The 22,009-nt window shown below is 46.7% G+C and overlaps 1 protein-coding gene across 1 annotated transcript; it reads right to left on the bottom strand.

Annotated features, from left to right (window-relative positions):
- Positions 1–2,141: 2,141 nt before the first annotated feature.
- LOC108928514 (12-(S)-hydroxy-5,8,10,14-eicosatetraenoic acid receptor-like) lies at positions 2,142–3,272 on the bottom strand. Its single transcript, XM_018742453.2, has one exon. The coding sequence runs from the start codon at positions 3,081–3,083 to the stop codon at positions 2,142–2,144; it is 942 nt and encodes a 313-aa protein (XP_018597969.2). The 5' UTR covers positions 3,084–3,272.
- Positions 3,273–22,009: the final 18,737 nt, after the last annotated feature.

The raw sequence follows: 22,009 nt of genomic DNA, 5'->3' as shown, positions 1-22,009 counted from the left end.
TATGTATGGTGTCAATAGGAAGATGCAGAATCGCCATTAATTGGCTTTGTTCCCCTTGGCTGTTGTCGGTTTTGGGAATTGCAGGCTTTGGCAAGTCAGCAGCCTGGCGGAAAAGAATCTGCAAGAAAAGTCAACAGGGATGATCCTCATTTATTTCACTGACACCTTTTCTTCTTGTAACTTGCATAGTAATTGATTTTGCAGTTATTTATCCATTTTTACAGGTGGGTCATTTTTACTGTGTTCATTCAAGGTCATTACCCTGGATAACGATACTGCAGCAGGGGGACTCAAACGAGGGACCATCAGATTACTTATAACAACCCGAAACACTAGATTTCCTTCCGTCCCACTGACACAGTTTTAACTCTGAAACTCTACCCACAGAACTTCAGGATCCAAAGAAAACTGCATTCATTCTTCACATGTATTTCTCACAGCAGCTTAGTGTTCTCTGAGTGTTCTTGGATTACCCAAGCTTGACAGGAGCAGAGAATCAGTGGGTGTAGCCTGCAACACTTAGATGTATAGGTCAACAAACAAATAAATCAATAAAATTTTGGGAACTTGTATTGGTTGTGAGATGGAAATATTAATTGTGTTGTAGTTTGTGCTTTGTGTCCCTTCACTTTCCATGTAACCTGAAAGAGAAGAGCAAAGAATTTCTGACTCATGGGCTCTGACATTTTTCTAAGTAAAAACAATACAAACTATTCAGGTGGACCCCCTTTCAAACATGTCCTTCTTGGCTGCAGGTTTGGTCTTACCCCCCGACCTCCAATTACAGTCAGCTGGCTGTCCCCAGGTACCACTTCCTGTCCCAGATGCTCCAGGTGTTGAAGGCCTGAATTCCAAAGAGGACCCCACCTGCCCTCTGGACACCATATCCCCCCTTCCACCAGGAGCTGGACACTGCCCTGAAGAAGCAGCTGTCAGTCCTGTTGGAAGTGATCTCCCAACAGATGAGGACTCAGCCTGCACACCTGGTGAACCAAAGCCCCACACACACACACACACACACACACACACACACACACACACACACACACACACACACACACACACACACACACACACACACTGAAACTGCTTGTCATGAGTCAGGGTCACAGCGAACCAGAGCCTAACCCAGCAACACAGAGCACAATGCTGGAGAGGGAGGGACACACCCCGGATGGGAGGCCAGTCCATCATAAGGCACCCCAAGCAAGACTTGAACCCCAGACCCACTGGAGAGCAGGACCCGGCCAAACCCGCTGCATCACCCCACCAGAGCCCAAACCAGAGCCCCTTAATATGAATCGTTAATGAATAATTTAGTATTGAAATTATGGCATATACACATGTTAAGAAAAAAGGAAATTTTATCAGCCAAACATCACAAATCCCATATAAATAAATATATAATTTTGTAACATAAACAAGGAAAAACAAGAATTCTAATTCTTATCCTCACATGGAAGTTACTTGTTTACTTGTACAATGAAAAGGTGTCACTTCAAAGAACACGTAGTCACTAACTTTACAATGAATGATTAAATTAACATGTTGACGTCATAGGTGTTAAAATCGAACTCATTACATGACTGAACACAGTGAATCATGACAGTTTTGTGGAAACTCTGGGCAAGAGTCTCTTCCCGTAAAAATGTGTGGGAAACATTTGATTCACCTCAAAACAACAGTCATGCACTGTGTCATCATGGCCGTGACCTTAGTCTCATTTGACAGTATCACACACTGACTAATAATCACTTGAAAAGACATAAAATACTTCACTGTTGTCGTCACATTTCAAAAACAATGCAAAATATATTATTTACAGTTTTCCAAAGCTTTAACCTCCATGACAACATGGAGACCATTTAAATCCATACTTTACTACAACACACACACACATTTTCGGAACCGCTTATCCCATACGGGGTCACGGGGAACCGGAGCCTACCCGGCAACACAGGGCATAAGGCCGGAGAGGGAAGGGGACACACCCAGGACGGGACGCCAGTCCGTCACAAGGCACCCCAAGCGGGACTCGAACCCCAGACCCACCGGACAGCAGGACCGTGGTCCAACCCACTGCGCCACCGCACCCCCTATACTACAACACTTTCAGATTTATTTTTGGTCCTGAGGTGTGCTCATTGCAGATGGATTTTATTTACATTATGCTTGTTGTATTTTGTCTGAAAACAGGGGAAGAACGTTGACAGGTACGCATTTTTAAACTTGGAGCTGTAGAAGCAGTAAACCAGTGTGTCCAGCAGGCAGTCTATTTGGGAGAAGGAGAAGATGCCTTCATATACCTCAGCAGCGGTCTCTAGGTCTTTGGGATCCTCCGAACTTCTCTCAACCAGCAGAACTATCCTAGATGCGGCGTGTGGCAGGAAACAGATGGAGTAGACCACCACGACGGCAGTAACGGCAAACACCGCCCTCCGCAGCTTGGCCTGTTCCCCCACGGTCTTCTTCTGCAACCTCTGAACGATGCGGACCGTGCAGAACACCAGGATGAAGAAAGGGACAAGGATCTTGGTGAAAAACACAGTCTCCCTCAAGATATCCGTGATGTCGTCGTCGGGTCTGTTGCCTTCATCGCACTTGAGTGTATTGATCATGGCAGGTATGGCGAGCAGGGGCAGCAGCAGCCAGACAATGATCGAAAACTTGGGTGACTTTTTCACAACCTTCAGGATGTTCTTCTTTTTGGGGTGGACCACACTCAGGTAGCGGTCAATGGTGATGATGGTCATGAAGGCGATGCTGGCTCCTCGGTTCATGAATTGCGTGAAGAACATCGCTTTGCAAAGCACTAGGCTTTCGCTGCAGCGCTTACCTCTCTGGAACTGATACACCTTCAGTGGGAGGCAGGTCAGCAGCAGGAAGTCAGCTAGAACAAGGTTGAAGAGGAAGACCATGTTCTTGTTGGCCTTGTAGAACCTCAGCCTGAAGATGAAGGTATACAGCGCAGTAAAGTTCAGAGGCAGGCCCAGAATGAGTTCCAAGATAATTATCCAGGAGTAGTTCATATAGAGCGATTTATTTGCAACCTCGCATTTGGAGTCATTTGCAGAAGAATTCATGGTGATTCCAAATGTCTTTCAACCCCAGGTGAAGAACAATGAAGGTCACCTGAAGTAAAGAATACAAGGAAAAAAGCTGAACAGGAAAAAAACTCCTTTCAAACTTTATTGGCGGATTGTCCGTTCGGCCACCCTGGAACACACAGAGCAGAAACGCTTTGCACACCGTCAGCCTCCTCACTGAGTCCTGAGCTCTGCTGTGGGCTAATAAGTGTCTCCTGGAGAAAGCTGTGGAGAAGTTGCACAGACTTGTTGCCTGCGCTCCTCCCATGTCTGTGGAGCAGAGACAAGTTGCCGCAAGTCGCACGTCGGCACCTGACTCCATGACTCCACGACTCTAAGCAGTATGGGATGGGACACCTACCCTTCCTCACGTCACAACTTGGTTTCTCTGTAAACTGGCTGCACTGGTTTTCAGCTCCTTTTTCTCCAGTTCCTGCGAAGGGAATTTCCTGAAAGAAGCAAAGGGGGGAATGATGTTAGAACTTGCGCAGCACTGTACTGTCACAGCTGTCATGGCTTTCAGAAGTGTTTTCTAGGAACACTGAAATGGGGACGTGAGGGAATGCATAGACATCTGATGGCGGAACGATCTTAATCTACCAGTTGCAGAGAGATTTGCATCATATTCTTGCAACGAGGGTAGATTCGTAAACGGGGTTATGTGGCGTGTTACATTTTCATCATGCACAGCACATGTGCTTCAAACCCACACCGAATATTGCAGAATCCGGTTTGAATGAGCTCTAAACACTTGACCTGTTCAGGAATTCGAAATAGCCTCGCACCAGTAATGACTTGCTGCGGCCTCCCATGTGAGGGAATTTGCCGAAAACTGTCTTGCATTTGCTGCTTTAATCCCTACCTTGGACACTGCTCACATTATAATAAATCCAGACCTTGGACCAATGTCCTGTGCGTAGTGGAGTGGGGTGGTTAGGCTCTTGTTTACTGGTCTGAACCAGTATATTCCTGGATTATACTTTTAATTAAATAATGGAGATGAAGTACTGGATGAGTAATGGAGAACAGTACTGTGGTAGATGCTAAGGAAGATATAAACAAGAATCAACTCGTCAGCCCTTAAATTTCTCGTCAATCATGAATTTTTCTGCTGTGGATGCCTCATATACGGTTACAACTGTTCATATCTGACTCCAATAAAATTCTCTCTGCAGTCAATATTTAAGAAAAAAGAAAATTAAATTTAAATTATATTTCCTGATTTCTAGGCAAAACTGTCATTGGCAATAAACAATTTCTTACTAAATTACAAAAGCAATTTGCGTTTCCACATCCAAATGTCAGTAAATTACATCCAAACAGAGCAGGAGTGTAAGTCTACTTACATTCGAATTTTGCTGTGTATAGAACTCATGTCCAGTGTGTCATGTTTTCGTTCCACACAATGACAGACTCAAGCGCAGAGTTCTTCAAATCAATGTTTATTATAGCAGACAGACATAATCCAAGAGAAAGGTCGTGGGATAGACGATGGTCAGGCGATCGGCAAACAGAGTTCAAAGGACAAGGTGAGAATTGTGGTCAAAGAGTAAACATGCAAAGGTCAAGATCGGAATGAGTAACAGTTAACACAATCAGACTGGAAAGAGGGGTCACTGAACAAGGTTCCGCACGGTCTTCTCCTCGGCGTCCCTCTTTATCCCCGTTCCCATCAGGGAACAGCAGGTGTCGCCGATGTGCTGGTTGATGGAGACGTGACAGTACCACCCCCAATGGGTGGCTCTGGAATCCCTAGGCCAGGATGGCGGGCGCGCCCTGGGATGAGAGGCCGGATGCTCGGGATGGTCCCAGTGGAAGTCTGCGATTAGTGCAGGGTCCAGAATATTGGATGCTGCCACCCAGGACTGCTCCTCTGGGCCGTATCCCTCCCAGTCGACCAGGTATCGTAGCCAACCCCGCCTCCGGCAAGAGTTCAACAGGGCCCGAACCTGTACATTCGGTCCCCATCAATTAGTAATGGCAGGGACTGAACTGTGTTGACCGGCGGTTGGTGGAGTGTCACCCCCACCGGCTTTAGGAGGGATACATGGAATGTAGGATGTACCCGGAGATCCAGGGGCAACTGAAGGCAGTAAGTAACAGGGGTCACTCGGTGCAGTACCTTGAATGGGCCGATGTAACGGGGCCTGAGTTTCTTAGAAAGGATCTTTAGACGAAGGTCCCGGGCGGCGAGACACACTCTTCGCCCAGGCACGAAGGAAAGGGGATGCCGGTGTCAGTCTACTTGACGTTTATACCTTTCGGTACTGTGAAGCAGGTGGTTCCGGACCGTCCGCCACACTCGGTGGTTTTCGCGGTGCCATGTCTCCACAGCTGGGACTGGACTCTGCGGAGACTCCCTAGGAAACAGAGCAGGCTGATATCCCAAAACGCACTGAAACGGCGAGATACCTGTGGACAAGTGCGGAGCGGAGTTGTGGGCGTATTCTGCCCATGACAAGTAGCAAGCCCATTGGTGCGGTTGCTGAGAACAGTAGGCCCGGAGATACCTTGCTATATCCTGTTGCAGGCGTTCAACCTGTCCGTTAGCCTGCAGGTGGTATCCTGAGGTAAGGCTTACCATCACACTGAGCTGCCTACAAAAGGACTTCCAGACTCGGGAGATAAACTGTGGTCCTTGTTCGGAGACAATGTCTTCTGGAAGTCTGTACAATCTGAATACCTGCTCAAATAGGATTTCTGCAACCTTAAGAGCAGTGGGCAACTTCAGAGAGGTATTAGTCTACAGGCTTTGGAGAAGCGATCAGCTACCAAGAGTACCACTGTCTTACCCTCGGAGGCAGGTAAGTTGACCAGGAAGTCAAGGGTGACATGTGTCCAGGGTCAGGTTGGTGTGGGCAGTGGTTCCAAGAGGCCAGCGGCCTTTTCAGGCAGGGTCCAGGTCTGAGCACAAGTAACGCAAGCCTGGACAAAGTCGCGGACGTCGTCTGTCACGGACGGCCACCAGAATCATCCCTGTAAAAGAGAGAGGGTGCGCCGGATACCGGGATGACCCGCCTCAGGGGCTTCATGTGCCCACTTCATCACCGCGGTGTGGAATTGACTGGGCACACAAATTCTTCCTGTGGGTCTTCTGGGTGGTTCCGGCTCACTGGCTTGGCCATCTTAGATGTCCTGGAGAAGCTGCCATCGGACAGGGCCCACAATGCATCCCTTGGGGAAAATCCCCTCGGGGTGGTCAGAGTTGGTTCAGGGTCGTGAATTTGGGACAGGGCATCTGCCTTCATGTTCTTCGAACCCGGTTTATACGACACAGTGAAATTGAACCTGGTAAAGAATAAAGCCCATTGAGCCTGGTGGGAATTAAGCCTTTTAGCAGTTTCAAGGTACTCAAACTTTTGGTGATCTGTAAGGACAAGAAATGGGTGGACAGCCCCTTCCAACCAATGTCACCACTCCTCTAGCGCGAGTCTGATGGCAAGGAGCTCCCTGTTCCCGATATCATAATTACGTCTGGCTGGGGTAATTTTTCAGGAGAAGAAGGCACAGGGGTATAGCTTCGGCAGGTCCCCTTGTCTCTGGGACAGGACGGCTCCCACGCTGGCCGAGGAGGCATCGACCTCCACCACGAAGGGCAACGAAGGGTCTGGTTGTCTCAGCACCGGGGCAGAGGTGAACCGGGTCTTTAGCTCCTGAAATGCCCTCTCCACTTCCTCTCCCCACGGGAGCCGACGTTCCTTACTGGCGGTGAGTGCGGTAAGGAGAGTGGCCACGGTGCTGAAACCTCGAATAAAACGATGATAAAAATTGGCGAAGCCAAGGAAGCATTGGAGCGCTCTTACCGTGGTTGGCCTGGGCCAGGATGTCACTGCACTGACCTTCCGGGGGTCCATGGAGATCCCCTCCCGGCTCAAGATGTAACCCAGGAAGGAGATCTGGCGCTGGTGGAATTCACATTTCTCCCCCTTGACATACAGTTGGTGCTGTAAGAGGTGTCTTAAGACTGAACGTACCTGCTGAATGTGCTCTTCTCGGGTCCGGGAATAGATCAGGATATCGTCTAGGTATACAATAACACAACAGTTAATTAAATCCCCCAGTACGTGGTTCCGAAATGCCTGGAAGACCGAGGGGGCGTTTACCAGGCTAAACGGCATGACCCGATACTCATAATGACCTAGAGTGGTGGAAAATGCCGTCTTCCACTTGTTCCCCTCGCGGATCCCGATGAAGTTGTACGCGCTGCGAAGGTCTAACTTGGTTAACCAGGTAGAACCATGAATGCCTTCCAAGGCAGCCGTAATTAAGGGGAATGGATGTGGATATTTGACCGTGATTGCGTTTAACCCCTGATAGTCGATACACGGCCGTAGGCCCCCGTCTTTCTTGCTGATAAAAAAGAAACCAGCCGCTGCAGGAGAGGTAGATGGTTTGATAAGGCCTGAAGCGAGGGCATCGGTTATGTACTCCAGCATGGCCCGTTGCTCTGGTAGAGATAGAGGATACACCTGGCCCCGGGGCGGTGTGGTACCTGGCAAGAGATCGATCACGTAGTCCCAGTGTCAGTGCGGAGGCAATTCAGCTGCTTGGGCTTTACTGAAGACCTCCTGCAGGTCCTTATAGTCCGGGGGTATCTCTGGTTTGGGGAGACCTTCCACACCCTCAACCGAAGTAGCACGGCAGAGGAGAGTCAGGCAAGAAGAGCGACAGGTCTTTCCCCAAGACACCAGTTCATTAGTGCTCCAGCAGAAGAATGGATCGTGTCGCGTCAACCAGGGGTAGCCTAGAATAATTGGGGTGTCAGGGGCCCTGATCAGGAAAAACGTCAGTACCTCTTGGTGACATGCTCCTGTTTCTAGCTAGAGTGGAATGGTCTGTGTGTCCACCACACCGGATCCAAGTGGCTGGCCGTCGAGTGCTTTAACTCGAAATGTGACCTCACAGGTTTTAAGAGGAACATGGTGCTTCCTGGCAAAGTCCCAATCCATAAAACATCCAGCTGCACCAGAGTCTATCAGAGCACTTGTATGTACCCGGTTTCCCTCCCAGGAGATACATACTGGCAATCTTAGTTGTCCCCGGTGCTCCCCAGAACTCACCTTGGATCCCCTGGAGGCCCCTTGTGGTGGCCATACTGGACAGGCTGCATGGAGGTGTTCCAGGGAGCCACAGTAAAGGCATAGGTTCCCCACCAGGCGACGTCTCCGTTCATCAGGGCCTATGCGACTAGGCCCCACCTGCATGGGTTCTGGTTCCTTTTCGGACCTGGACTCGGGGGGTAGAGTCTGACCCCCACGGCTCTGTCGACTTCGGCCTAGGTTGTCAATCGCGATGGCGGTCTCCACAAAGCAATCGAAGGTCCAGTCCTCCCCGCGGTAGGTTAGCTCGGCTTGGATCTGAGGGTGAAGCCCGTTGCAAAAACAGGTAAGGAGAGCAGCAGAGTTCCAACCGGTCCTTGCAGCGAGGGAACGGAACTCGAGAGCATATTTAGCTACGGTCCGGTTTCCTTGGCTCAGGTGCAAGATACGGTCACCAGCCAAGCGACCAGCATGAGGGTGGTCAAACACTGCCTCAAACTTCTCCCAAAAAGCAGTGTAAGTGGTCTTCTGACGTGTGCGCCACCCCGCCGCTGCCCAGGCACGTGCCGGACCCACCAAAAAGGACAGCACAAATGCTATTTTGGCTTCATCGGTCTGATACATGTGTGGGGAGCATTCAAACACTAATTCACACTGCATCAGGAAGTCCTGGCACTGATTGAGTGAGCCATCATACCTCTCAGGAATGGCAATGGTTGTATCGGGTCCAAATTGCTCGGGAGACACGGGTGGTGCAGGACCAGCTGGAACCACGGGCGTGGTTATTACAGGGGACTGGATAATCCTTGCAGTTTGCAGGGCTTGATGCAGCCTCTTGACTGTGTCCTCCAGTCGTGCCCGTGACTGCTCATGCCCACCGATGGTCGCCCCCTGGCGGCGAGCTTGTTGCGCATCTGGGCGAGTTCTGATGAGTCCGGATATAAAGCCAAACCTTCTGTCATGTTTTCGTTCCACACAATGACGGACTCAAGCGCAGAGTTCTTCAAATCAATGTTTATTATAGCAGACAGACATAATCCAAGAGAAAGGTCGTGGGACAGGCGATGCTCAGGCGATCGGCAAACAGAGTTCAAAGGACAAGGTGAGAATTGTGGTCAAAGAGTAAACAGGCAAAGGTTGAGATCGGAATGAGTAATAGGTAACATAAATCAGACTGGAAAGAGGGGTCACTGAACAAGGTTCCGCATGGTCTACTCCTCGGCATCCATCTTTATCCCCGTTCCCATCAGGGAACAGCAGGTGTCGCCGATGTGCTGGTTGATGGAGACATGACGCAGTGTTTCTAATTATTGGTGATCAATACATACATAATGAATACTGCACAGTTTCAGGGGATTAATGAGTCACAGTCTGGTTTTAATAGGACTTTGTGGAGATGATGTTTTTATCTTTGGTAATTTCACATTACTTTCTTTTTACCGTTGGTCAAATTTAATAAAAATATGAAAATAAAAATCACACACATCACCTGAACCACTTGTCCCATATGGGGTCATGGGGAGCTGGAGCCAAACCTGACAATACAGGGCGTAAGGCTGGAGGGGGAAGGGACACACCCAGGACAGGATGCCAGTCCATCACAAGGCACCCCAAGCGGGACTTGAACCCCAGACCCACCAGAAAGCAGGACCCAGTCCAACCCACTGCGCCCCCACGGTATGGAAGTCTGCCCTCCACAAAGACATCCAGCAGCACAGTATTTCAACAGAGCGGTTCCCTGGCTGAAAGGAACCGCCTGCGATGCCCCCGAAAGCAAGGAGAAAAAGCTGACCGAATCGGCCTCCAGTTCAGAAAAGTCAATGATCGCATCGTGAAAGTGAACAACAGGACATTGGTATCAACGGACAGCGGTGTTGGGAAGAGTGATGTTAATTCGGGATCCAGGGTAGGGGTAAATGGGCAGCTCTTCTTGAGCACAAGTTCCTTCAGTGGGGGCAGTTGCAGTGAAGGTGACTCTGCTATACAGGTTTACAAACATCCTGCTCTCCTGTTGTTGCACAGTGGAGAAGTCATTGAGAGATGATGAGGATGAAGTCACAAGGCCCTGAGGACAGCGTTGCCTGCAGTGTCACCACCAGATGTCCCACATCTGTGCTCCAGAGACCTGTGCAATTTGTGTGTAATATATTATTCTATTATATATAGTATAAAATATATATTATATAATATATAATTTCATATATAATTCTAAAATTAAAAAAATTATGTTATAAATTATATATATATATATATATATATATATTATAGATTATCAAATATGTGTAATTATATATATGTAATTATATAATATATGATTATGTTATATGTAATTATATGTAATATGATGTAATGTATGTAATTATATATAATATATGATTATATATACATATATAATTTTATATTATAATAGTAAATTATATATTATGCATTATATATAATTTATATATAATATATATTTTATATGAAATTATATATAATATATAATTTACTATTACACCACTCCTCATAACCAGATCCTTAAATTGCACTTCAATTAACGGGGCTAATTTATCATTTACAGTAATATGCTACAGTTCCGCATAATATATGATGGCCAAAAATGAATATTTTGCTACAAAGCATTTATTAAATTTTATATTGTGTTTATATTGTGTACTGTGTTTTATGCACCTACTCGAACGATGAACCTCGGTTCAGCAAGTGGTAGGTAACAATCTAGGTTTACCTGAGACATTCATGTCTGCAGCTATGTCTATTTCTCTTAATGTAATGGATAAATTGTACTTTTGCTGAGATGTATGTTGCTTTGGACAAAAGCGTTTGCTAAATGAATAAATGTAAATGTAAATATTGAATGACTCATCATAATAGCGTCCACATCATAAATACTGTCGCCCTCTTCCAACAGCAGTACTTTCAATGTCAGGTTTGGGCTCAGTTTAATTAGTCTTCAATTAATGGTGTGTAAAAACAGTGCTGGAGTGCTCTTTGAGCGCTCAGTAATAATTAATAGCAGTTAGGATTAGCGGAGTGTCATCCGTTTGACCTCTCGCTCTGTTATTTATTCATAGAATGTAATGAAAATTCCCATTTGCCATTGAATGAGTGTTAAAATCAGATTTTACAAAGTCATTCTTTGGGATATGCATAATTTATTGTGATTATGAACCCAGATTCAATAATAGATGGAACAAGTTATGTCAAAGTGGAACTCTACACCGGCTCCTCATTAAAGCTGTAGTGGGGCATCATCAAAAAAAGATAAGCTTTTGGCGCTGGTTCAGCACATGGCTACTTATCGAACAGTGAATTTCTATGAGCCGTTGTGTTTCGTCCTCCTGACTCTGCTCATGTGCAGACTGTCTCAATGTGTTTAATTTCATGATCGCTGTGTCCATGCAGTGAACTGCTGTACAGGTCGGTGTTCTCCACACTGACGATTCTTATCGAGGGCAGACACTAATGGATGAGGTGAAATTCACTTTATAGCACAACTGCCTTTATGGTTTCTGGAAATCATAAACAGCTGCAAGAGAGGAATCTTTCCTTGTTCTGTGACAGACACACACACACACACACACACACACACACACACACACACACACACAGTCTGAAACCGCTTGTCCCAAACAGGGTCGTAGGAAACTAGAGCCTAACCCAGCCACACGGCTGGAGGGTGTGGGGACACACCCAGGACAGGATGCCAGTCTGTTGCAAGGCACCCCAAGCAGGTCTCAAACCCTAGACCCACCAGAGAGCAGGACCCAGCCAAACCCACTGCACTACCACGTCCCCCACACTGCTGATGCTAAAATTTTAATGAAAATGCCCTTTGGTCTCTCTGCAGCCGAAGGGTTACTTTCGTACAAGCATTCAGAGAGTAGCTCCACTCACAGGTAAATATACATTTACATTTATTCATTTAGCAGATACTTTTCTCCTAAGCGATGTACATCTCAGTGAAAATACAATTTGTACATTACATTAGGAGAAAGAGAGACAGTTGCAAACGTGATTCTTAAGTAAACCTTGTTTGTTTCTTTCCACTTTATGCACCTATGTTCATCACACAAGTAGGTGCATAAAACTCAGAATAGATGAATCCTGATCATCTTCCTACAATTTTTTTTCTTTTGAAAAGGTACACAAACATTTACATACAAGAGCTTCAACCAGATCCCGAGGGAGGTGGAGGACATTGAGTCTGAATGGACTATGTTCCACGCCTCCATTGTCGGGGCGGTGGTTCGGAGCTGCGGCCATAAGGTCTCCGGCGCCTGTCGCGGCGGCAATCCCTGAACACGATAGTGGACACCGGAGGTAAGGGATGCCGTCAAGCTGAAGAAGGAGTTCTATCGGGCCTGGCTGCCTCATGGGACTCCTGAAGCAGCTGACGGGTACCGACGGGCCAAACGGAGCGCGGCTCTGGCAGTCGCCGCGGAAAAAACTCGGGCTTGGGAGGAGTTCGGTGAGGCCATGGAGGAAGACTTTCGGTCGGCCTCAAAGAGATTCTGGCAAACCGTCCGGCAACTCAGAGGGGGGAAGCAGTGTTCCACAAACACTGTTTATAGTGGAAGTGGTGCGCTGCTGACCTCAGCTGAGGATGTCCTCGGGTGGTGGAAGGAGTACTTCGAGGATCTCCTCAATCCCTCCGACATGCCTTCCATAGAGGAAGCTGAGGCTGGGGACTTGGAGGGGGACTCGTCCACTACCCTGGCTGAAGTTGCTGAGGTAGTCAAAAAACTCCTCGGTGGCAAGGCTCCGGGGGTGGATGAGATCCGCCCCGAGTTTCTCAAGTCTCTGGATGTTGTGGGGCTGTCTTGGCTGACACGCCTCTGCAGCATCGCGTGGAGTTCAGGAACGGTGCCTCTGGACTGGCAGACCGGGGTGGTGGTCCCTCTTTTTAAGAAGGGGAACCGGAGATTGTGTTCCAACTATAGGGGGATCACACTCCTTAGCCTCCCTGGGAAAGTCTATGCCAGGGTACTGGAAAGGAGAATCCGACCGATAGTCAAACCTCGGATTCAGGAGGAGCAATGCGGTTTTCGCCCTGGCCGTGGAACACTGGACCAGCTCTATACCCTCACTAGGGTGTTGGAGGGTTCATGGGAGTTTGCCCAACCAGTCCATATGTGTTTTGTGGACCTGGAGAAGGCATTCGACCGTGTCCCTCGTGGCATCCTGTGGGAGGTACCTCGGGATTATGGGGTTCGGGGCTCGCTGCTACGGGCTGTTCGTTCCCTGTATGACCGGTGCAGGAGCTTGGTTCGCATTCCCGGCAGTAAGTCAGACCTGTTCCCGGTGCATGTTGGACTCCGCCAGGGCTGCCCTTTGTCACCGATTCTGTTCATTATCTTCATGGACAGAATTTCTAGGCGCAGCCAGGGAACGGAGGGTGTCTGTTTTGGTGGCCGCGGGATCTCGTCTCTGCTTTTTGCGGATGATGTGGTCCTGTTGGCTTCATCAAATCAAGACTTGCAGCGTGCACTGGGGAGGTTTGCAGCCGAGTGCGAAGCGGCGGGGATGAGAATCAGCACCTCCAAATCCGAGGCCATGGTTCTCAGTCGGAAAAAGGTGGATTGCCCCCTCCGGGTTAGGGGGGAGTTGCTCCCTCAAGTGGAGGAGTTTAAGTATCTCGGGGTCTTGTTCACGAGTGAGGGAAAAATGGAGCGGCAGGTTGACGGACGGATCGGTGCGGCGTCCGCAGTAATGCGGTCATTGTACTGGTCTGTTGTGGTGAAGAAGGAGCTGAGTCGTAAGGCGAAGCTCTCAATTTACCGGTCAATCTACGTTCCTACCCTCACCTATGGTCATGAACTCTGGATCATGACCGAAAAAATGAGATCGCGGATACAAGCGGCAGAAATGAGTTTCCTCCGCAGGGTGGCTGGGCGCACCCTTAGGGATAGGGTGAGGAGCTCAGTCACCCGGGAGGAGCTCGGAGTAGAGCCGCTGCTCCTCGCCATCGAGAGGAGCCAGTTGAGGTGGCTCGGGCATCTGTTCCGGATGCCTCCTGGACGCCTCCCTGGTGAGGTGTTCCAGGCATGTCCCACTGGGAGGAGGCCTCGGGGCAGACCCAGGACACGTTGGAGAGACTATGTCTCCCGGCTGACCTGGGAACGCCTTGGGGTTTCCCCAGAGGAACTGGAGGAGGTGTGAGGGGAGAGGGAAGTCTGGAGGACTCTGCTTGGACTGCTGCCCCCGCGACCCGGCCCCGGATAGCGGAGGAAGATGGAATGGAATGGAACATTTACATACATTACAGGAGTAGCAGCTGTGTAAAGGGAATGATCTTAAAATCACGGTGAATGAATAATATAGGACTAGATTAGATGTAGGATGTGAATTATGTCCACATTTTTGGACTGTAGCCATTGAAGCACAATAACCATAGCTGCTAGAACCTCAACACTTTAGGCGGTGGAGGAGGTGCAGCGTCATCTTCATCACTGCTTTCATAAACTTAAGTTAGGAGCTGGCGACTTAATGCATTTGCTGCAATGGTCTCATCCTCTAAACATTCATACATCGGATGCACGTCGTCAATATGAATCCATTCTTCAGTGTCTGTACCACATCATGAGAAGAGTTCTTCACGAACAACTTCTGCTTTTCTCACATCCTCTGAACTAAATCCTTCAAACTCCTCCTCATAGTCCGACCTGTCTAGCTCATTTTATTTCACTGACTTTGCAAATTAGTCACATCTGCAAAGCATTGCTCAACAAGTCAAAGTGGCTGTCATGCCCCCGGGAACGAGCCAGGCAGCCGCACCTAGGTTCACTCAAGAAGACCGGGCATAAAAGGGCGCCGCGTCCACACTCAGGCGTGGATTCTTGCAATTGCCTTGTGCTTTGCAGTCTCAGTGTTGTTGCCATTGTTGCCATTGTTGCCTGTTCTCCTTGACCACAACTTTGATTACCCCATTTATGACGTTTGCACCTCTCAGACTTTCACTTGTCCCCGACCTTGATTTCGCCTTGTCCCTGGGACCTGGTTGCTTGAATAAAAACTCGCCCGCATTTGGGTCCTCCACTTACCTGTCTCCCGTGTTTGTCCCTGACAGCGGCACTGTTTTGTCGCAAGATAGCAAAGCTAAATCAGAATATCTGGGAAAACAAAAGGGTTTTTTGCAATACTGTTGACTTTCAATGGTCTTTGCAAATATCCCAACCTCTTAGCCATTTAAAGCTGTACTGCTTTGGAGAAAGAGAACAAAGTTACACCAGTAGGTCGCAGAAATAAAAGGCTTTGTGACACGAGTGACAAAAACAGCATACAGTAGATCTACTAGGCATTGTTGCAAAAGTTTTTCAGAAAATGTTAAAATTTTTCATTTTTTGCAATAGGCCTGTGTTGTACTAATTGCTATATTGCATAACATTCCCTTTTGACTTTCGGAAATGTGTTGGGGAACCACCCAGATTTGAAGTACATGGAAAGGAATTGATCAAAAAAATTTGGGATCCAAGCTTTGACCGTGTTTTATGTCATCTCGCATTGTATTGAGCTGCGTTATATCAGGTCTACAGTGTATAAGTTATTACCTAATAGTAACGGAAAAATCAAATCTGAGGGGAATTTTATATAGTGTTATTGGCTGTAATTATGATTTTATTCAATGGCCAAACTGAGACATAATGTACAATATAGGTAAAAATAAAAGATTTTAAGCAAATATGACAAATTCATACATCATGATTTATTACCATTCTCACTCTGAGACTACTGTTTTTTTACTACTGCTCTTTTTAAAATTTTACTTTTTAATAAGTGGAACAGAAATTTAGTGTTACAATAATTGCAATAAGGGGAAAAAGGTAATATTTGCCAAAGCAATTTTTATCCTTCACCGTGTATGAGCTGTCTGTGTCAATGAAAAAACCTCTTACAGTCTTTCAGTCTTACTGAAATACTCCACGCTGGAGTCTAAATGTCCGTCAGGGCAATGCTATCACCGCGGGAAGCAGCACTCGCTACGGAGGGGTGGATTCCTTGGACCCCAGAACAGCGTTTGAAAGCTGTCCTTTTCTGCACCCCCATTTGTTCCATCCGCTCGTTGTTTTTTCATATTGTGAACACAAGGAGGCATGAGCCAGTGTAAGACCTTGTGAACCTCTTGAATGGCAATCTTTATTTCAAGCTTGTTCTGCGATGCCTTCAGTGTGACCTCATTAAAAGGGAACGTCAGTATGAAGTCACCCACTCGGCAGGGGGGTTCCCAGTTGTCCTTCAGCCTCCCGTCCGCTGAGGCAGCAGCACACCGGCACTTCTGCGGACGGATGGTGGGTAGCTTACGAAAACACAGGGACACGTGTCTCACAGGAGGTTTGAGACTCCTGTGTGATGATAGGTTCCTGTTTTCAAACGAGGCCTCTGGCAGGCCCATTAACTCGGTACCCTCAATGGATGGCAGCTGGAGGGAAAAATTTAGACGTGAACCCCTTGAGACGTGGACACGTTTGCATGGGCCGGGTGCGGTACAACCGCAGCAGATCGGTGGGCCCTCTGACCCGCTCATGCGAAGAGACGACATGGAAAGACGAGCTCCCTGCGATGGCCAATGGCCCCTGAGGGATGACAGTCCACACTGTGGCCTGGGGTAGCCTCTGCACCTGAGTCTGTCAACCTCCCGGTAGCTCATCAGGTCAATGAGGTCGTGCAGGAGGCTCTTCTTCACAGTAACATCGGCAGCACAGTCCATCGCCAACGAGGGGCTGCAATTCACCTCCAGGAGCCACGGCTTCAGGTTGGCGTCGATGAGGATGTCAAAGCCGAAGAGCTCAATGCAGTTGGCCACGTAGGGGACAGACGACGCTATCGTCAACAAGGTCAGTGTCACGATGTTGTTGATCCTCTGCCAGAGGAGGAGTTCGTTGATGCCTTGGCTCTGCAGAAAGCTGCGAAACTTGCTCATGGTCCACTTGCAGCCCCAGCCCACCTGCTCCTTCTCGAATCCATAACAGGGCCCCAGTTTGTTGATGCTGGTGTTAGTCAGATGGGCGAACAGGTTGCCCAGAGAGGCCAGACTGTACTTCTCTGTGGCAAATCGAACCAAGCCCTCCTGGTGGATGTAGACAGTCAGAGGGTGGAAGCTCTTGACACAAACATAGAGACGAAGGTCAAACTTGTATCCTGAGATGAGCAGTGGATCGCTGATATAGCGCTGGACAACGACAGGGGAGTCGTACGTCAGGTCTTTGATGTCCTCAAATATGAATATTCCTCTTCCTCTGGACAGGTCTACCGGCTTGCAGATCCACAGCCCAGAGGGGCTGTCACGTCGCTGTTTTGTGAATTCAGCCAAAAAGTTTGTGTAGTTGTTGGGCAGGAGGAAGGCTGTGGGGCTGAAGCCGTAGAGCACACCGCCGAAGATGCCCTTCATCCTCCTCAGGTTCCGCTCCAGCCAGTCCTTGCGCGTGAGGCCTGCCGTCTTGGGGTGGTGGTTCAGTCTCTGCCACGGCTGGATGCAGTTGAAGTCCGAGCACCGGAATGTGGACACGCGCCAGTACAGGTTCCAGTCACCTTTCTCGTGGGCATGCTCGTCATACTCCTCCCAGCCGCGCTCCAGGAGCACCTCGCGCACCAGATCTGGTGTGCTCCCATGTAGCCGGAACACAAGGGGCAAGGTGCCCATGCTTCAAGTGTGAGCCCCAGTGCGTAAATAAAAAAAGAAAAATGAGAAAGCATAAAGGTTGTCAAAAACCATAAAGGTCACAATGAAAAATTAAGCTGTTGGGACAGGACAGAGGATCGTAGGGTGGTTAATGTTGTTTCCTTCAGACCCAAAGGGTGTAGGTTCAAGTTTCACTTCCGGCTGTGGTATCCTTGAGCAATATATTTACCCTGAGTTACTTCAGTCAAAATTACCCAGCTGTAATTAGTAATTGTAAGTAATTGTAGTTAGATTAACATTGTTTTGGAGGAAAGTAGAGGTTAAATGAATAAATGTAATATGTATGTTTCTTAAAGGAATGCAACAATTTAAAGCAACAACTACCTATCTCCATAAAATTATTATGGTGCAAAATATTAACAGTAATATGAATTTAAAAGTTGTTTAGATGAAATTGTTTAACAAAATGTTCCCCTTTAAGTTACAGAACTGACACTTGTAAACGTTGATAATTATCTCTATAAATTATTATACATAAATTATTTATAATATATAGATAGACATTTATAATAATATAAGCTTATAATTTAGATAGATAGATAGATAGATAGATAGATAGATAGATAGATAGATACTATGTATGTATCTAAACCTGTCCTGGGTGTCCTTGCAGGTCTTGTGCTAAAGCTCTTCTCTCTGTCACCTCTTCTCTCCTTTTGCGAACTGAACGGTTTTGGCGGGCTTTTGACGGGTCTCGCGCACCGCGCGCCGGCAGAATTGCCGTTGCCAGGATACGAGCGCGTGTTACACTGTAACGGAACCGTACAGAATAGTTTCCATCGTCAGGGAGCTTGTCTTCATTAGACTCTGAGTTATACCTTTGGTGACGATGTCTCTTAAAATTATTAATATACACAAAGAAAACGGGTTTCTATCGACGACTTCTGTATGATAAATAATTGATATCCATATAATCCATCACCCATATGTTTTAATTTAAACCACAAAATGTGTAAATTCAGGTGAAACTGAACGTATTCTAAGTATATTATTCTAATAATAAGTTAATAATAATTATAATAATTATTAATTAAATAGTTAATTACTACGGTTATACAGTATTACATATTACCATAAAGTAACACCAATAATGCAGCACAATTTTTTTAAAAATCTACCTCCTCCCACCAAACATCTGCACCCAGCGGTAAAATGTTGACGAGAGTGTAGACGTTAACTCATTCAGCCACTAGAAGTTCATGAATAATTTGGAATAAATAAATGTATGCATTATTCTGATCATAAAATCACTGTGAGACATTTAGGGAAAGTAAATTGGTTATTTTTCATCTCCATGGAAACTTCACAGTGATGCTAATGCACTAAACCTCAGTCTGCATCAAGGGCCTATATGCAAAAGACTGATTTAAAACTGCATCATAGTACTTACTGAAGGAATACTTTAGAGTGACTGGTTCGTGCTGAGTCAAATGGGTCATTCTAAAGCAAGCTAAACCGACACTGTTAAATAGTCAACTATATCTTTGGAGAGAAACATCTGCAAAATGATTACATGTAAACTTTACAGTGATTTATTCATTTATAAAGCAGGGTATTCTTACTGTATCAGTTTAGTGTGAGTACCTTCACACACACATCATTTGAAACCACTTGTCCCATACAGGGTCGCAGGGAGCCGGAGCCTAACCCAGCAACACAGGACAAAAGGCTGGAGGGGGCACACTCAGGACAGGGCACCACTCCATAACCAGACACCCCAAACAGGACTTGAACCCCAGACCCATTAGAGAACAGCACCCAGTCCAGCCCAATGCGCCAATGCGCCAATGCACCACTACACCACTACACCACCACACCTCACAGTCTGAGTACCTTGATATGTAAATTTTAAACAGATGGACTGAGGGCCAGATTGAAACCTCTGACCCGTTTTATGACAAAATGCACATTGTTTTTTCATGTGTCAGCTGTAATGGTTCACTACAGACATTTATTGTGTAGTTTTACAGAAAGCCATATTCAATTCAATTCAATTCAATTTATTTTTATAGAACGTTCTGTTCACACAGTGACACAGAGTGCTTGAACACCAGCATAAGGCAAAGAAACAAATACATCAGACAAAGAAACAAAGAACACAGTTGACTACTGTTGCTGAGCAGACTGGAGATCCAGGTGTGGACCTAGTTGCGGGATCATTTATTATAAAGATACCCGGGACAAGGCAATACTCAATCTGAGGTGCAAACGTGGTCCGAGAGGAGAATCCGAAGACATGGTCGATGGTGCGAAGCGAAGTTCCATGCCATGGGAGACAGGAACAGGGACAAGGAGACAGGGGAGGGAACAAGGAGCAAGGGACATAGAGGAGGATGGGTAAAGCACTGAGGAAGAGCTGTGGATGCAGGAGGGACAGTTGTCTCTAAGAGATTCCACAACTGAGAAGGAGCTGGGAATGGTTTTGTAGATGACTGCTCCAATTGTGGACAGTCGGTGCCTAATAGGAGTCAGGTGCTACTGGCTGAGGTTCCTGCGTGGTCGTGACTACAGACTAGCTAAATACATTATCAATGCTATTATAAAACTATAAGTATGTCTACTGGCCACGGAGGAGAGGAGCAATAACTTATACCATACACCTTGCTTTGTTCCATGTAATTGAGGTTAATGCTTAAAAAGAAGGATTTTTCCATGAGTTTTGTGACTTGGCCTGATGTTGAAAATGAACAGGTGACTAGATTATCAGGGACAACACGACGATTACATGGGTTAGGGTATAGTGACATGACCTGTCCCTCAACTGGAGAAAAGGGTAAACAGGTAAGTTCACACAGATGGGTCACCCATAAAACTGGCAGGTAGGTTTCTGTACCTCTGCGTTGCACTTTAATTACATAAAAATGGGGCATTAACATATGGGGGGCATGGTGGTGCAGTTGGTTGGACCAGGTCCTGCTCTCCCGTAGGTCTGGGGTTTGAGTCTTGCTTGGGGTGCCTTGAGACAGACTGGCATCCTGTCCTGGGTGTGTCCCTTCCAGCCTTGCGTCCTGCGTTGCCGGGTTAGGCTCCAGCTCCCTGCAACCCCGTATGGGACAGGCGGTTCAGAAAGTGTGTGTGGGGCATTAACAAATTTGGTCCATATCGATTACTTGTTTTACGTTTCATATCCGTGTTGCTCAGAATGAAGACAATAACCAAATACAAAGTCAGCAAAGAGGTCGCCTGTTGTGTACATTGATGACCATGCAATTTGCTGGTGTTAAGACATTTGTTGTTCCTTAAGCTGCTGTGTGTGTTTCAATTGGCCGTTTCAAACCTTGACACTGCTTGTTGCCATGTCAGTTAATCTCAGAAAAGTGTGTCATTGGGCCATCTTTTTTTTTTACCAATATGGACAGAGATTTCTGACTGTAAACACAGTGTTGCTCATCCCTCTGAGAGCATCAGGATCCACTTGAAGGACCAGTTCAAATGGATCCTTTAAAAACCTCATTCCACTGGTATTCTTTAAACCTTCATACCTCCAAATCTGCACTTTCAACAAAATCCAGCAAGTGTTTAAATGAAATAATAAACTCTGGATTATGCAAATGAAGTATAAAAGGTCATTTTTTTTTTTAGTTTTCACTTAAAGAATGGATATTTGATTTTTTTTTTTTTTCACGGTTCAGAATGGATTACCAGCCCACCAAAGGTGTCTAGTTCCACATACTATCCAACATCTTTATTCAATAAATAAATGAATCTCTAAAACTGTCATGCCAATAATAAAATTTAAAATAAAACTATAAAAATCAATAAGACCAACTAATATAAAGACTGCATGACAGAACCTTTAAAACACTAAAAAACATACCCCAAGGATTAAAACCATAAATAATTAAAAGGAAAAGAACGGATAATTGGTGGCTGTGTCCTTATAAGTGCAGCGGGTATAGGAATTAGAGGTAAAATGTTTAGGACTCTTTTATAGTAATTCCAATCTTCTTTCAGTACACTGGTGGAAACTGAATTTTTGGTCACCTCCTCAAAGGGGCTTTGTTGTGGAGCTCATGAGGCACGAGAAGTTTATGAAATGCATCAGCAGGACATCCAGAGTTACTAATGGCCGTAGGTGTTCATATGACGTAATGTGATGGCTGTTTGCTTGCGGTTACGAAAACTGCCCCCTACTGTGACCCTGCTGCTGGTAACACCGGTAGCAGAATCGTCATCATGGAAATGGGGTGGGGTCAGTTGTCTGACCA

This window comes from Scleropages formosus, chromosome 1, assembly GCF_900964775.1.
Source record: "Scleropages formosus chromosome 1, fSclFor1.1, whole genome shotgun sequence".
Lineage (NCBI taxonomy): Eukaryota > Metazoa > Chordata > Actinopteri > Osteoglossiformes > Osteoglossidae > Scleropages > Scleropages formosus.
This window is presented reverse-complemented; position numbering and strand designations above follow the sequence as displayed.

What these genes read in the sequence shown, in the direction of transcription:
- LOC108928514 (XM_018742453.2), bottom strand. Translation starts at nt 3,083, where the DNA reads ATGAATTCTTCTGCAAATGACTCCAAATGCGAGGTTGCAAATAAATCG.